Source organism: Synchiropus splendidus, chromosome 3 (genome assembly GCF_027744825.2).
Source record: "Synchiropus splendidus isolate RoL2022-P1 chromosome 3, RoL_Sspl_1.0, whole genome shotgun sequence".
In the NCBI taxonomy this organism is placed as follows: Eukaryota; Metazoa; Chordata; class Actinopteri; order Syngnathiformes; family Callionymidae; genus Synchiropus; species Synchiropus splendidus.
Window position 1 is genome coordinate 27881961 of NC_071336.1, and position 17485 is coordinate 27899445.

The 17485-nt window shown below is 42.2% G+C and overlaps 1 protein-coding gene across 9 annotated transcripts in view; it reads left to right on the forward strand.

The window, feature by feature from the left end:
• The window catches only part of ntng1a (netrin g1a), a 99408-nt gene continuing 81923 nt past the window's right edge, over positions 1-17485 (forward strand). For 4 of the 9 annotated variants that reach the window (XM_053858379.1, XM_053858374.1, XM_053858376.1 and 1 more), the window contains exons 1-2: positions 935-1434; positions 8995-9643. In XM_053858379.1, the coding sequence (XP_053714354.1) occupies positions 9395-9643 (249 nt within the window). In that variant the 5' untranslated portion in view covers positions 935-1434; positions 8995-9394. Of the gene's footprint in view, positions 238-934; positions 1435-8994; positions 9644-17485 lie in introns of those variants that run through there. The other 5 variants (XM_053858378.1, XM_053858381.1, XM_053858380.1 and 2 more) reach the window with 2 other exon arrangements.

Sequence of the window (17485 nt, forward strand, 5' to 3'; positions counted from 1 at the left end):
ACGGAACCAGATCTTTGCTCCCGGTCGCCTCTTCCCCCCCAAACTCTTCTGGACTCCGCTCCGCTCTGCCGTGCACCGAGTCCGGCGCAGAGTTGACGGCGCGCCGGGAAGCGCTCCTCCACTTGACGCGGAAACAACCGCTTCTTCTCTCGGCGCTCCGCACGGCGCTAACGTGGATTAATGTTGCGTTCACTGGCTCTGAAGTGACGGCAGAGAACCAGGAGAGGCTGAACTCAGGTGAGCAGGTTTCATTTCATCCTCGCTTGAATGGACGCTGGCGCGCCAACTTTGGGGAGTTTGCTCCGACTGTCGCCGAGATTTTATTTCACCTTTCGTCACTTATTAATAAAAAATAATAATAATAACGTAATGCCACATATCAGCCGGATCTTAGGTAACAATGCGCAACAATACGAGCCAACTTAAAAGCGGGTTTGAACTCTCCAAACACAACATTCTTATTTTAACCTCCCAAATACCCGGCGATATCCAGAACCTCGCACACGTTTACTAAAACACGTGACACAACCTCGTCGCCACTGTTAAATGTACGTAGCGATCCCTAAAATAATGTGAAAATATGCACAATATTAAGTTGTATCCAAGCAAAACCATATGTTATACTTCGTATAAACATGAGTTTCCTCTGAACTTTCTTTATCCACACAAACAGCGGCTGGTTGAACCACATACTGGAAGTTGTTAAATTAGAAAATTGGATACACAAAAGAAGAGGGGGAGAAAATACGCGTCGTAATTGACTAAGAAAAGAAGATCACTTGCTCTAAACACACTTTTATTTGTTGGAGGATGTGAAGTAAAAATTGCCGCGCGACCAAACGCAAATTCCGCCTCGATCGCAGAAATCCTTCCAGATGCTGGTGTCAGTGGAAGTGTGTGGAAGTGGGGAGGGGTTGGGAGAGAACGCATAGGTGTGTACGCGCGCGTGTGTGTGCGCCAGTGGGGGAACCGTCTGAGTGCGCCTCGGAGCGCATTATCCTCTCCGTCATCTCTGCGACTCCGTGGAAGCGGACACGAGTGCGATGCTGGGGGTCTGACAGCCGCTCTTTCCAACGAGGTCGAACCACTGAGACGTTCTCATCGTCAGCGAGGAAGACACGGGGAGTGACGCATCAGCACGGGATTGTTAAAGCGCTGGGAAACTTTGGTGGCGCTCATCTCTGTGGCGGACTGTGGATTGCCTGTGATGGAATCAGCTGGAGGGGCATGATGGACTCTTTGTCATTTGTCGTCAAGTGGCAGAAAACCCCCCCCTCGTAAAGGTCTTCCTGGGTTGTGAGCGCGTGCGAAGTGCAGCCCGCGGCGGTTCCGGCGACACCGACGAGGGGCACGTTTAACTTCGGGACCGAACCCTGAAGCGATTCATTCATTCCGAACTTGTTGAGCTTTGGCACCATTGAGGCTTGAAGAGATGTAAGTAGAACTCGTGAAAGTTGTTACCGTGTGGACAACATTGTGCTTTGACATTTTGGCAACTCCTTTATTCCACTATCATTTTTGGAGTCGCCCCCTTGTGGAAGCGATTTTTTTTGGTCAATGTTCAATTATGGATTTTTACCTTCAGGACGCGTTCTGTCACGGTCAGTCTTGGGTTTCAATTTGCAGCCAGTTCTGTAAACCAGTTAATCTGAAAATGATGAACAATTTATTCAAGAAAATCCTTTTTTTGTCTCAATTATACTATATTACAAATATTTTCTCACCAATTTAAAGTTAAAAACAACGACTTTGCATGAATGACATCTTAGTCATCTGAGCAAATGCAACTCCAGAGAATTAATATTTATAGCTTTAAACTTTTGCTGCACTGACCATGCACACGATTGCTTGCAAAGAAAATATAATAGTTTCATATACGGATTTACTTCCCTTATGAACTGATTTCTTTAATACCTCCAACTGCCTGAACCTGCTGTCATTTTAAAAATCCAGTGAGTATTTTCAGAATTGTGTCCGAGTTAGAATAACATTTCTCATCAGACGTAGGGGTCAGTGAATGCAGCGCTGGGTGCTTGCAATGCCTGTGTGAGAGATCAAAATTGCCGCTTGAAGCGGGTCAGCAGGATAGTTGTATTACCAATTGAAAATTTGATTTAAACCAGTTTTAAACTGACATAAACCACCTTACAATTCATTATGACGTCTATTATTAGGGACCAGTTTATCACTGTTCCTCCAATATGCTTGAAGCCAGCTGCTCTGATCTGAAAATCTAGTTTCTTAATATAGGGACATTTGATTCATGACCATCTGACCAAAGTGGATCCATTTAATTTTTCAGCTCAGTCTTGCTCTGTCTCATCTCCTCAGGTCACATAGTATCTAAATCTAGTCATTTCTAGCATTTATAAATGTTGAACAATAGATTTGCTTATATTTTTGAATGTGTCTCAATTATTGAAAATGTGAGCTAAATATAGTTTGCCATATTAAGGGCTCCCTTATAGGATGAAGGGGGGTGGAGGTGTTGGGCAGTGCTGCTGGCACCCGGCAATGGGAATGTCTAACTGAGATCTGTAGCCCAGTCAGTGCTGCGGTTCCATGTCCGATTGTTGGTGGTGTGAACGCGAGACACCACCTCCGAGTCTCATGAACACAAAAGGTTTGCTGTATCCCACAATGGCGATTTCTCAATGTCCATCCAAAACCTCTGGACTGACATGAGTTAAGACTTCGTGCAAAGAGGAGATGGCTTTCTTATGGAAAGGGCACTGCAAACATGGCACAGTATTCATGTCGTGTGGACCTGACTTGAGCAGAGCTGCTGCTTAAAGTATGAAGTATGAAAATATGACCTTCCCTGCCCATGCTGTTTTAACCCTGGGCTTGAATTCCATATATCTGCTTTGGTGACATTTCTCAAAAACATCCAATTCAAAAGAGATGTTTGGCATTTTACACATAAAATGTAGAACATCTCAAAGCTGAAAAATTTCAGTTGTTAAAGATTCTTTTTTCTTTTTTTTCGTTTTAGTTTTCCATCAACTAATAATTTGTTATTATTAGTTGTCATGACGTAATTGGTGTTTTTCTCAACTGAAAGCGCACATTATTAAGAGAGTTAAAGTTTCATAAAATACAACTGTTCTTCAGATAAAACTATTGCTGTGTATTGGTGAAGTGGTTATTAGCTATGTGTTAACTGATATCAGCATCATCACGACTGGAGGCGTGGCATTTTCTTTATCAAAGAGTTTTCAGCCGTGAATTCCACCAGGTTAATGTAAAAATACTATCCAACTGCACTTACGTCAGAACAAGCTGTTTAAAATATATTTGTCCTGTCTGTCCATGTCTTTTTTTAACGTAATCATTAGTCCACTCGAATGCATGGAATTTGGATGGATTATAAATAAACATTTTAAATAATAATTTTAAATGTTCAAGTCATAATTTCAGTCTGTTTTTGAACTGAAAATATTGGACATGTCTCTCCCTCCTCCCTTAACATATTCTTCAGAGCTAAAGTGGACGTTTTCAGGATCCAGACATGTCAGTGTGGTTGCAGAATAATGTGCTAGCAGCCTTTTAGGAAAAAGTGTCTTTAATAATGCATAAGGTGCTCCAGTGTCGCACAGAGAGGTAAAGCCCGGTGGCAGCAGCGGCATCACAGAGGGAAGGGAGGGCGGAGGAGGCGTGCGCTCCACTCACTGTCTCATTGGTGTTGAAGTAACTGACGCCGCAGGATGTTCAGCTAGACTTGGGCCGGCATTGCCACAGTCACCCTGTCAAAAGTGCTGGTCTCGCACACAGCGAGGCAGACTCAGCCCCTGTGGGGGTGGTATGGAGTTAAGAGAGACGGAGGGAGAAAGAGTGAGCGGTTGTGGCAGATGCAGCTGGTGGAGGCGAGTAAAGCGTGTCTGACAGCCGCTCGCCTTCAGAGGCCTCAAACCTGTCGGGATGTTCAGGGCCGCAGTCTGACAGAGACTTTTTTTTTTTGCTATAACTAAACAAAAGCTTTTTTTTAAAGCATGTCCCATGTTTGGAATGTCTCCTTTTCATTCCAACACACTTAGTGAGGATGGGACCCGAGGCGGAGGAGTAACCTAAATTCAAGCTAAACTATATTCAAACTATATTTGACTGTCAAAACAGGGAAACATGCTACTTCTAGTGGCTTATCTTGCGAGATAGTTTAGGATCCCACGGTAGTGCTGCAGCTTCTCCCAGGTTATTGTCTTGACGTGGGTTATCTAATAAGGCATGAAAGCATTTTTAAAAAAAAAATAAATGCTCAAAAAGTGCAAAAATCAAACAATTAAAACCGCATATCTGTTCATTTTGAAACCTTCGGGAGACTTGGGAGCTGTAGAGTTGGCAGTAATTTCTGGGATGTAGTTGCAAGTTGACGTTCCTGTAGCAGAAGGCTAGTAGCTATGGCTAATGTCTAGGAGCAAAACAAACATCATTCAATGAGGAGCAAGGTGAACACACTGCTCATTGTATACTGGGTGTTAATAAGAAAAAAAAAACGTGAAAAAAAAAGTGAGCATGAGGGTAAATGCAGCTAGCGTGAACCTCAGTAGCACACTAGCCACTGCTAACAAGAATTTAGCAGTAACATGGGCCGCTGACCAGACTGGCACCAGTAATCTGTTCAACCCAGTAACGTAACGTGATGTAACGTGGTATTAGAATTCTTCGTAAAAACCAGGCACCAGTGCCACCGTCTGTGGCCATGCACACGTAGTATCAATACCATAGTAAGTTAGCATGTGTCAAGACATGACTTTTGAGCAGGCTTTTAGCTATGACAGATGCCGCCATTTACCAGTGTAAACTGGCGGGCAAGCTACGGTCGAGAATCGGGCATCCATTTTTTCACGATTTGCAGACGCCCAGGTGCCCTCCCAGCTAAAAGCCTGCTTTTCAGTATCGATACTTTTTACCATTTCGATATTTTTGACCGCTGTTGTAGGTTGCTCATCTCGTAACCCAGGCTGCCATTGTGAACTGGGAACATCTGATGTGTGAACATTAGGAGCTGTGACTTGGAAAAGAAGACTAGCCAGGTGTGGCTGCAGCTGATGGGAAACGCTGAAAGGAAAAGTCCGATGTGACGTGGACATGGATTAACAATAGATACCTTGGTCTTGAGTTATTATCTTGGGTTATAGAGGTGTCTTGAAAATGTGGTTGATAGCAAATTTCTCCAAATTGACTTTCACGTTACAGTGAGGTGTTTAGAGTAGTGCTGTTTTAAGCTGGGCCACGAATCGAGACCCAGCGGCCAGAAAGCCGCCCACCCAACCATTGCACTTAAGCAACCGCCAACGCTGCAGCCATTTGCTCCCTGTCATCATTATTAGGAGATCATAAGGCAGCTCAGCGAAGGCGGTGACATTTTAAGAAGTGGTGTTGAATATTTAGTGATGGGCCGACATACAAGCGAGCCCTGGGGATGCATTAGAGCTGCGTGCTCGTCTCCCGCGGCTGTCGTGTTTGCGGGGCCGTGCACCCAACACTGCATGCTTATTCATGAGGGTGGCGGCGCTATTGGCAGGTTGTTAACGGATGACAGCGATTCTGGTAACAAGAAATCTGGCGAGTGAAGAGGCAAGAGCAGGCAGAAGGGTGTTTTTAACCAGGTCTATCTTTATCCATCTTTTATCTGTTTTTGACTGTCTCCTCTCCTGTCTTCCCGCTGTTCTCACTCTGGCTTTTCTTTTTTTTTTTTTTTTTTTTTCACTTTGAGATCGGTGAAGAATGTGAAGCAGGTAGACGGAAAAAAAAAGATGAAAGTGGATAGAGGCAGGACACAGGCTGAAATTGCCCTTGAAGTGTATAAAATGCATGAAATTAAAAATGAAAGGGGGAAAATAACCCTGATATCAGCTCCAACTGTTTAATCATTCCACCTTATTCTATGCTGAGATTATCTTTCATAATTTAAGTGGAGGTGGTGTTTGTGAGTGGTGTTTCAAGAGCTCCCCTGTGACTTCTCAGAATTCCGGTCTCTGTTATTATATTATACATAAATCAAAATGAGTCCCTGCAGAGTGTTGTTGTCCCCATATATAGATTCATCTCTCAACATAACATGAGGACAGTAAATGGCAGGTGTCTTCATTCTCTTGCACGCATGACGGCCCTCCGGTGACACCCACTGGCACGAGGGTCTGCTTGTGGGACGTGCGTGCGCCATTTCCCTTGTGATTTGCCGACACACTCAGTCATGCTCGAGTGGACCAGCTGGGCTGTCACAGAGGTGCCTCCCAAGAGCTGGTTCCTCGCCCCAGAGACGTGTAAACAGTGCTCAGTCGGCTATCTGGTTGGGTGGGCTTACCTCGCCGCCCGAGGAAACCCTTTCTGGAAAGTGCCAAAGCCTTGTGAAAGATTCATATGTTTAAGAAAAAGATGCGGCACGTGCTCACAGAGCATCATCTGTCGTCTAGACGGCTGGAGCGCGATCCAAGGTCGGTCCGCTTTGCTCCTGATCTATGTAGTTTTATGATTCGCCAGTAAGTTCATGTGACCATGCTTCCCTGTTCAACCAAAGGTCGGGTCAAACCTTAGGCCAATGAGACAAATGGTGTCTCTCTTAGAATTGGTTCATATTGACAGTGGATCAGAATCAATAGAGCTGTAAACTGAGTCCAGAATTATCATTATTTTGAGTTTGTAATACATTTTTCAAATCATATACTCTAAATCTTTACCAGCAAACAGGTTTGGTATAATCATCAATTTTATTATTATTACTTTTCTTTTTTCATTGTCTGACTTATATTCTTTTGAAATTGATTTTGATATTGAAACTGGAAAAGAATAAAATTAAAAAAAAAAAAATATTGACTTCATAATGTGCCACAACTTTTTCATTTGTAAAAATTTTAAAAAAGTACATGCTAAAAGGAATACTTTCCTCTTAATAACTTCTTTGATATTCTCATTTTGTTTGACATTTTTGGTGAATAAAACGTTCTATTTTTATTATTATTCCTAGTAGTCGTAATATTTTTTTACCACCACCAAGGAGATGGAGATGAAAATCTGTCCATTTCTCGGGCAAATTAAACCGATACCTTTAAGTGAAAAAAGGTTTCCTTTCCTAAGGCATGTCAAATGACTGCAGTGAAGTGTGTTTCATTCCCTCTGGCCTGTGAACTAATGTGTAAATGTTCCTGCACGTCGTGTCGAGATTTCCAGCCAGTGGTTCCTCTGATGTCCTCAGACAGTAATCAATGGTTTCTGGAACCGACCTGGTCTAAAATAATCCCATTCCCCTTTTATACTGCACATCCACCCGCCTTACATCTGCTCCCCTCTCTCTCTCTCTCCTTCCCTTTGAGCACTGGAGGCTACAGAGGGTCATAAGAAGGGAGTAATGAGAGCCAGAGAGGAGTGGGCTGCGCTGTCCGAGGTGCTGGAGTTATAATGGCCCCACTTTTGCCATATATAACACTAGTTATCCAGGCCCTTGTTGTCTCATTATCCATGACTTGAACCTCCTTTTAAGTAGAGGTTGCGAGTAAACCCCCTTTACACTCACACATTTTTTTCGGTGCATAGTTTTCAGTGTAACACAGTGATATTATGTCTCCTAATGGGAACACAGAGCTCAGTGCCAGGAGTTCCTCTGGATAATTGGCTGCTTTCTCACCTGCTGACATCTTTCCGCTGACATTCCTACATTTATACATTAAAGGTGCTTTATTCCTTTCCCCTTTAACCTTGTCCACATTTCTGCAGCCTATTGCCCGGAATCCATTCATCTTTTAAATATGGTAGCAGCAGTATTCAAGTGTGGTATGAAGGAATAAGAGGAACATTTTGAAAAATTTTGGAACCAAAAATTCTCATGGGTGAAAATACAGTGTGAGAATAAGAACGATGCGACTTAAGCAATCTCATCGTCAGCAGACCACCGCACCTGTTCTGTCCAAATGACAATGGCTGTTTCTGGCAGTTGTGTAGTTGTCGAAAGTGTCCTTTGATGTTGAAGCTGAAAGCAGAATCCAATTTTGGTGCAGATGAAGTTAGAATCGTGACCAACTCAAGGTTATGTTGTTTATCATTCGGATAATTACACTGACAGAAATAGAAAGTGTTGAAGTAAAAAAGTTAATGTCTTGTTATTGATACACTCTATCCCAGTCACCATAAAGGATTATATGATGAGGCTCGGCTCTATCCATATGTAGACAGTGGGTCAAGTCCGAACAAGTTCTTTGACTAACTCGGCAACTACATTTTCTTTTTTTGTGTATAATTGGTTTCATGTTTTTCTTTGCCTGGAGGACCTAACGGCAACATTTTGGAAACGAGGTTTTCCCCGTTTCTTCGTCTTTCATCCCAAATCTTCTGTGCTCAAGCTTTGTTTAGATTTTTTCTTCATTTGTTCCAGGAGGATTCGGGTTATACACTAGGAATGTCATGTGGTTTATGTTCCTGAAAATACACAATTTTTACCAAATACTTTTTAGACCACAACAATGGAAAATATCGGATGCCAAAGAATGGTCAAAGTATAGGTTCAGAGAATCTATTTTCAAGTGTTCAGAGTGACACATCTTTGGGTGAAAGATCTTTCCAAAGGAGCCAGGTTCACTGGTCTAACTCCCAGCTTTTGTTGCCTCAGTTGAAGAATGAAATTTGACATAGGTGCAAGTCTTCATAATCATTATCAGCTTTATCAATGGTCTTCTTTCAGGAAAAGCTTAATTTTTCAGAAACCCCACAAGGCACGTAAGGCGTCAATCCATTTTACAAGAACAAGACAATAGGCTGTAACATCAAAATACCAATAAGACATGAGGGTGTAAATGTTTGACTTGGCAGCTCTCGGATTTCACATGTTATAATGGACAGCGACACAAACACGACACCTCTTCTACACCCTTCTAACTTTCCCATCGCATTAAGACTTTCCATCCCTGCGACGGCGCCAACTAATGTTCTCTCGCTGTCAATGTCTATTCCCTTAAGGGCGCTATATTCAGCCGCCTTATTCTGTTTCTCATTTCTCTGCAGCGTCGAATTGCCGCACAGGACCAGGATCATGACTGACAGCCAAGCAAGCTGAGGAGACCTGCCACTCATCTTCCTTCCAAACGTGTCAGAGGGCTATCTCCTTCTCACCTCCCTTCTGTCCGCCTTCACCTCCACTGGCCTCCTCCCTCTCTAGAACCTTTTAATATCTCGATGGGACGGTAACTTCACCACCACGCACCACACAGAGAAAAAAAAAGGACGTTTCAGTAAACTCTTAACAAGGCAGCCTTTGTAATAGAACCAGTGCCGCGCCTGAGAGGAGTCTGACATGCCCCCTTACTCTGGCTGAGTGAGTGCGAAGAGAGGGAAGAAAAGGGGATTGTTGTCGTCGAGCTTCATAAGGATACACCTTTGGGGAAGGGTGGAGAAGGAAGCAGTCATGCGTTTTTGTTTGGCCTTGGCGCTGCAAGCCCTATGGACAACTGTTTGCCAAGCAGCCATGCAGCACTACCCCGCAGCATGGGGCCACTACGATGTGTGCAAGTCCCAGGTGTACTCAGATGAAGGCCTTACCTGGGACTACATGGCATGCCAACCTGAAGCAGCTGACATGACTCAGTTCCTGAAAGTCACACTGGACCCACCCAACATCACGTGTGGAGACCCTCCGGAGACGTACTGTGCCCTGGTAAGGACAAATCGACTTGAACTCACGTAGCAGTGGCAAATGGCAGGATTTCAAAAAGGCAATTGGGCTTCGATGTAGAGCTTGGTAATGCTTCACAAAACCAAGGTTTTTGGCCAGTCCAGTCCATTTGCCCAAACCATTGCCATTTCCACTTTAAAGGAATGATTTCAGTGAAGCAATTTTATATGACATTCAAGTTTTCTAAGACACGTTACAAACATTTCTAACTTCAATGTAATAGACAAGATTTACTCAATTTGAATTTATTTCAAAATGTTCAAGGTTTTTCCTTTCATTAAATTGCCCTCTATTTGAAATTATTATAGGGGATTTTTTTTTCTCTTCTATATAGATATTCTGAAGAATTAATCGCTCTCTTGTTAACAAAATAACAAAAAAGGGTTTTCTTAAAAAAAAAATTGATCTAGGCAACTTAAAACATTATCAAAGACAATATCAAGCATTATGATATTGGAGCAAAAATGTCGATACAAAATCAGGTTGTCAAGTATAGTGATATATGATGGTATCAATATGTTCTTACACCCCCTACTGTCCATGATGTCACTTAAAGTGACAGTCATATTGGCCTGACACACCTCAGCATTACATGGTGGAACGTGAAACTGCAGGATGGATGTAAAACATTATATTTAAATAGGAATTAATGGGGGAAAAATATATGTTTTCTACCAAAGGCATTAATGTGAAGAATATTAATAGAATTTCGAATGATGACAGGAGGTGTCCCTCGATATGAGGACATTGGTCAACGTCTTTGTTGACAATTTTCTAAAAAGGAGACAACACACCACTCAAAACACAGCATTGGTCTTAAATATGTTTTGATGCATTTTCATTTATGAGAGTTTGTGGATTGGAACTCATAGAATGAGCAGAAGTACTTAGGTGAATGAGAAGCTACACAACAGTTAAGTGCCAGCCGTGCAGCATACTACATTAATCAAGTCCATTAATAAATGCTAATGTTCTGCCATAACACCTGAAGGGGACTTGACATTGATGATGTGTCCTTAGCTTGTTTACTGCCTACTCACCACAACAGCTCTCTCTTCCTTCATCCAAACACCAGTCACATTCAAATCTTGTTTCCTTTGTGGATCAGGTTTGAAAAAACAAAAATATTCTTACCTCTGCCGTGTGTGTTTTTAGCTACTTGAGGAGGATGAGTAACCTTCACATTCAAACAATCTGTGGGTGAAAGAGTGCACAGGTGGACTATAAATAGCTTGCAGGAAAACCGAATTAGGGCAGCTAAAAAAGCCAAAAACAAAAGCTTGAAAGAAAGCTGTTTGTATTTATGCTACTCTACTGCTTAGCATTTGCAAAGTGCATGCTTGAAAAACATCCCACTATGCCCCGATGGTTTCTTATCTCGACAGAGAGGATCAATGAACATCTAATATTGAGCCTGTAGTTCATTCGTCATGCTTTTCTTAGAAATCTCTCTTCTTATTTCCCAAAAAACAACTTCATCTTCAACCCACAATATCACTAAATAAGTATATCCTGCATTTATTTTTCTTGAGCTGAGCAGTTGTGGAAATGAATTTGACTCAACACTTGTGATATATCTATATATAGATATATATGTTTTTAATAATATTTATATAATACATATAATATGTATAATGTATATGTATAATAATAATTAAAAACTTAGCATGTGTCGTGATGAGTGTTTGAGGGCAAGCCTGGCATTGTTCTGGGAGGAGTTTCAATGTTCTTTCTTCTGAATGGCTCATGGCTTCCGTCCAAAGACAGGAAGCACGATTCATTGCCTGTAGTGGTGTGAGTGTCACTTATGAGCTCAGTGATAGACTGGGAACCTGTCCACGGTGACTCATATCTCGCCCTCCAACGAAATACCGGGATTTGTTCCAAACCCCTCAAGTATCAGAATAACTGAAGAAAATGGATTGATATTTGAAACGTTTCTGCTAAATAATATCTTTAAGGATCCAGTGTGAGATTGAGCGACAGATCAAGGGCGAAGTGTCGGTCTTGGTGAAGGAAGGGCTGGAACTTCTTAGATGTCGAATTGGCAGATATGAGAATGAAAAGAGAAGCAGCCAAAATGAGTGTTCTCTGGAGCGTGTCTGGACTCTGGAGGGTGGGAATCTCGGAGGCATGAAGGAGGAGCCAGTGAAAAAGAGGCCGTTGAACACATCCACGGATATATGTATAGTGATCCATCAATGAAACTGTAATTGTGTAGCTCATTTCATGCAATGTGAAAGGTGCTTCACGTAAATGAAACATTAAAACTAGAAGCACTTTGAGAGTGCAAACCTCTGCTGAAGTAGCTCGAAGCTGAACCAAGTTGTCGTTCAGCTTTCTGCAGTGACCGCTCACATGGGCTTTGTGTGTGGTCTAGTTTTAGTTCGGCACGCACAATAAATGTGTCTGAAGTCTGTTAAGGTGATTCAAGGACTGCACAGTTAAACATAGCTGTGTGAAGCTGCTCTCCATGAGGCTGCTGGGAAGTAAGATGGGGTGCTAAACTAAGTTTGTCAAAAGTAAATGCTAGCGTACAGTTATTTATCATCGCGGTCTAGTATAATGTTGAAAATATTTGTTTCACACTACTAGTGACTTGCCCACTCTTAAGGTCAATTGACACGTAATGTAAGCTAAGGCTTGCCAAGACGATCAGCACCATGGACAGTTACACTGCTCCGGCTCTAATACATATGTTGTGTAAGATTTTTGCTGGCTTCCTGAAGGTGGTCGAGGCTCCAGGTTCAGTGTTATTACAAACCTACCACCGCTCAGCTCTGAATTGTCTTTCAATAGGAAGTTTCATTTTATTTTTTGACAGAGAGCAGATCTCAAGTCTCACTGTGTTCAAGTGCTGTGTTCCATGATTTAGTTTCTATGAACAAGATTTGCATATACAAATTCCAGTCATGTGCTTCGCTTGTGTTATTGTACGTTTCCTGTGTGGCCTCCTGAATTAATAGCTGATTTATGACTATGTGTCACCGCTGCATGCTGCAGTACTGTCATGTCCTAAATTTTCTTAAAACCTTTTGAGTGACATTGCCCACAGGCACATAGACAAACCAGGTGGAGGTAACAATTTCTCTGGAGATGAAACGATCAATGCACACAGGAGGATGCACAGATGCATTCACATATACACACTCAAGCATACACACAGACAAAAGGCAGGTCAGGTTTTGTTTGCGAGAAGCTGAGGAAGTGAGGATCGCCCACACTTGGGACCGTTCCTGTTCTGTGCTGGGGTTGGACTGGTCCACAGCATATCCATGCTCCCTTGTTGTGTTTGCCTTTATTTTGGTTTGGTTTATGGGTGTGTGACTCGAGAGAGGGGGGGCTGTGTGATGGCACCTTTATAAGTAACTCACCTTTCCCTCATGTCAAACTGTTTATAGTTTATGAATCCCTTTGTCTATCTGTCAGTATTTATCAGACATACACTCGTGTAATTGTGAGCAGAGTCCTCTGTTTGTCTCTCCCGTTGTGAGGATGGAAGCCGTCGAATTGCGGCTGAAGTGACTGCACATGGTCGACAGCGGGGGTCTTTCAGTGCCAGTGACATTTGGGAGGGTTCTAGTTTCAAACACGGCTATAAACAAGACAGGAGGCTTTGAAAGTCTCCGCTGTTGACTCTGCAAATTGTACAGCGATCATGGAAATCACAGATGCATATTTGATGCATATTAGGTCAAGTGTTTAATTAGACGACCACCCTCCTCCTTATCGCGGGTCCTTTTCACTTTGAAGCTCGCAGCTGGTCGCCTCAGAACGCTAAATGATGAATCCATTTTGGGCTGTCGCGTGCTACCGAATCATCAAAGATTCTCTCTGAACAAATTCGCTCCTCAACGGCTTCAAGAGCTCTTTAGATAAATAGCAGCATGTTCCAGGAAAAGTTGTAACTTTAAGGAGTAAAAATAGACGGTTGCCATCAGCGGAAAGTCACTCGCGATGAGAGTCAGAGCCACCGAGTGGGATTAACAAAACACAGATGACAAAGACAGTGAGCGAATGATCAAGAGAGAAAGAAGGAACGTGTGGGAGTCAGACACACACAGACTGAAGAACTAATATCTTCTCCGTGGGGCAGGATGGGGACTCTGAAATGTGAATAATTCAGCATGTTTTGTAGCTAATGTGTTTTATTCATAGGACACATTATTCAGCCCGACATCTCTCAGGCACTTTTGAGAAGACGCTGACTCTCGTCCTCCTCCAAAGTCGGATGCGAAGGGAACATAACAGAGGTCATTCCAGAATGGGGGTCAACGCACAGTCACCCTTCAAGCAGCCGCCCGATGACCTCGTATTGATTTAGATTAAAGTGTTGACATTGTGGAATCCAGGATGAGCTCTGGCCATCTGCCTCTCGCAAATATTTTCTTCCCTGGTTCCAGATTATGGAAGAGACTACTAGGTTGCTCTCATGAGCATACGAGGATTTCAAGTTCCCAGACCCCAGATACGTGACCTCTGCCGCTGACAGACCGATTTCCTCCAATTGGTTTGTATTTACCGGAGGATGTATCACAGCAAACACTGTTGATATTTCAGCCGCTGTGTCTGCCAATACGCCGCCGCAATGCCGACAGTTGTTTGTATCACAAGTATGATCAGGGCAGATTCAGAGCAATTATCATTAGTCCGCGTTATCGGAGAATTCCTCTCGGCGGTAATTGATTTTGCGTTTCCACAGCTGAGTGTATTTCTGTTTTGTCTCTGCTTCCTGGAGAGCTGACGGTAACAGACACCGAAGCGTCCGGAGAGAAAGGAAAGAGACAGAGACAGAGAGAGAGAGAGACGGACCTTGGGCAGCTGGAGGGCGTGGCTTTTATATGAGTGTTGATATCTTCGGTCGAGGGTCATAGATAAAGGAAGACAGCATCACACACACAAACACAGCCGCTCACACACACCACTTTCCCTTATAAACACTCTTTTTTTTATTCTGCTTCTAGCCCACTGACCTTTTCCTGAGCAATAAGCTGGCATTCACTGAACTCTGCTACATGAATCTGCCATTATCTCTCTGTCCCCCGCAGTAAGACTCTCGCTGGCCTCTGACGGTTCCACTCTCACCACTCAGACAGGTGGTGATTGAGCTTTTGCAGTATTTATGAACGGAACTGAAAAGTAGATATTTGGGGGTTTTTTTTATTGCCGCACTTTTTGTGTTACAAAAAGTTTCCTAAACCATCAGTGACTAATGTCTATGACTTTAAGTATCCAATTCTGTGAACAGCTGCTACTACTGCGACTACTAGTCCTGCCACAGATGCAGCTAGCTACTGCTGCTACTGGTACTTTCACTACTGCGAGTACTACTGATGAAACTAACTAAGCCTAACCACTACTACTACGACTACTTCAGCCCCTGCCGCCTCTGATACTGTAATACTACTGCTAATACTTCTAGTGCAGCTGCTGCCAATGCTAATGCTAACACTATGACTACTTCAACTGCCAATACTATTACTTCTATAGCTATTGCTTCTAGGCTAATACAACTACACTAGCTGCAGTTACTACTACTAATACTACTACTTTTTATTGCAACAATAATATTCACGATAGAAATATAAAGATGACTATACATTTTACATAATTTACTTCCTGATTCAAAAACATCAACCTGTATCTTAAATGTATTAGCCTCATGAAGTGTTGTACATAAAGTACAGTACATCAGTGATTTAAGTGCTTGGTCACACCAGTCTAGCCTGTAAGTGCTGATGTATTTTTAATATTGCCAGAAGGTCCAAACTAGAACAATGTGGCGGCGACACAGTTTACAAATGAACTTCAGGCAGCAGTTCTTGTGTAACGTAGGGTGTATTACTGCCAGCAGGTCACAATTATTTTGGTGGGTTTTCATTATTTACACATTATTCACACAGCGTAAACTTCAGTACTGGTAAGTCAATAGCGGCCATGAAATTCGGAAAACTAAATAAAAACATAAAACATATTCAGCCTACGCTACAATTATTTTTTTTCCAGTTTGGAACACCACCATTATTAATAGCAATCATCGGGATATTTTGTGCTGTCGTGATAAAAATAAAATAAAAATGAAATATAATATAATACATTATTACTTGGAATATAGAATAAAAGTATAAATGACACAATTTGAGCACCCCGGCAGAGCAACCTTGCATGTGTCAGCTCTCCTTTGATGCATCTGACATTAAACATAAAATAGTATTACTTGTGTTGAAGCCCGTAATTCACGTATTTCAAAATATAATATTGTGCACGTCTTTAGGCGTCTACATGACATGACACGACACCAAGCAGGTTATTAAAGAGGGTATTTTGAGGTCTTATGGGGGGGTATTAAATCCGTGACAAAAGGACAAATAATGCTTTTATTGTGGAGGGACGGAGGGATGTCCACACAGTACACAGACAAGTAGTGCTGACTGACATCTGCTAACATGATCGCTGAAAGAGGAGACAGTAGATGTTGCACAAGTGATTCTGAGTGGAAGCCGCCAGTGGCTCCGTTAGCAATGGTGAAACAAATATGTTGTTCTAGGAGACAAAGTTCAAATGCATGAAGACACATGAATGTCGATCGATGTTCTGGATTTCTTTTAAACAATTGCTGCCAGTAAAGAAGTGAAGAGGAAAATTGAGGCAGAGGGGAATGTTTGGGCATCGGTGACAATATAAATGTGAGTTTTTGATCATGAGATGTAAATGTCTCTCCAATCTGTGGCTGTCCTCACGCGGTCCATGCGCGACTGCAGTTCCGTTAGCAATGGACTTTTGGTCATTTTGATGTTTCATTCTGGATTTTTCTGATGAAAACAGGCCAAAAACCATCATGTTCATGTCCACTTCCATGATGCGTTCTGTGTTATCTGCTTGTTTTGATGTTTCCACTTTGTTTTAATACGTTTGACAGTTTGTTTTTAAAAGAGATTATTTTTCTGAAGCCATGGCTGACTCTCATTTAAGCCGTGGAAGAGCAACATGAACATTTACATAGAGCGGAAACGTTGTCTATGATATTAGTACAATTGGGTGGTGCATTTTAGATGAATGTGCCTTTTCCTTTTCCGTCTTGACTGCAACTGGGATCCAGCTCAATGAGCATTTTTGTCCCTACAAAGAATGCATCATATTCTAGTCGTTGTTCCCAGTCTTCCCAGTCATTTACACGCCACATGACGCTGCTGTTCAGTGTGAGTAGTTACTTGCTGCATTCATAATTCCTGAAGTCCATTGAGTTTCTACTGGTGGGTGGGGCTCAACATTTTTTTATGGAATTAAAAAAAAAATCTTTTGAACTTTAGCCAAACTGTTATACTGCGAAGGAGTAAAAATAAGTTCCGAAGTTCAAATTGTTTTATTTCCTCCTTCTTTTTTATGTACATGGGTGTATTTATTTATTTTCTGATCATAGTTATATTAGGGACACGGTTGGTCCCAAAGTCCGACCAGTTGAGAATCACTGTGCTCGACAATCCAGTCCAGACTGAACCTGACAGCAATGGTTGCTCCTCCTTTTTTTATTGTATCACTATGAATATAATATAATGTATACAATTGTGTATTGTATATATTGTATAAATATAATTGGTAAAGTTTTATACAATTACAGACGAGATTCTGGACTGTATTATGTTATTGTGGCACAAAAAGTAGTGGCAATTCTGGAGAACATGTTTTGGCAGCTTAAAGTAAACTGCATAAAGTCAACAGAATAAATGATTCATAAACTATTTTCCTCCCTTTAGCAAGGCCTGCGGAAGTAGTTACTGCAGGCTCGTTCTCTAGTCACAGTATAAACTCAGATCAAATCGGACT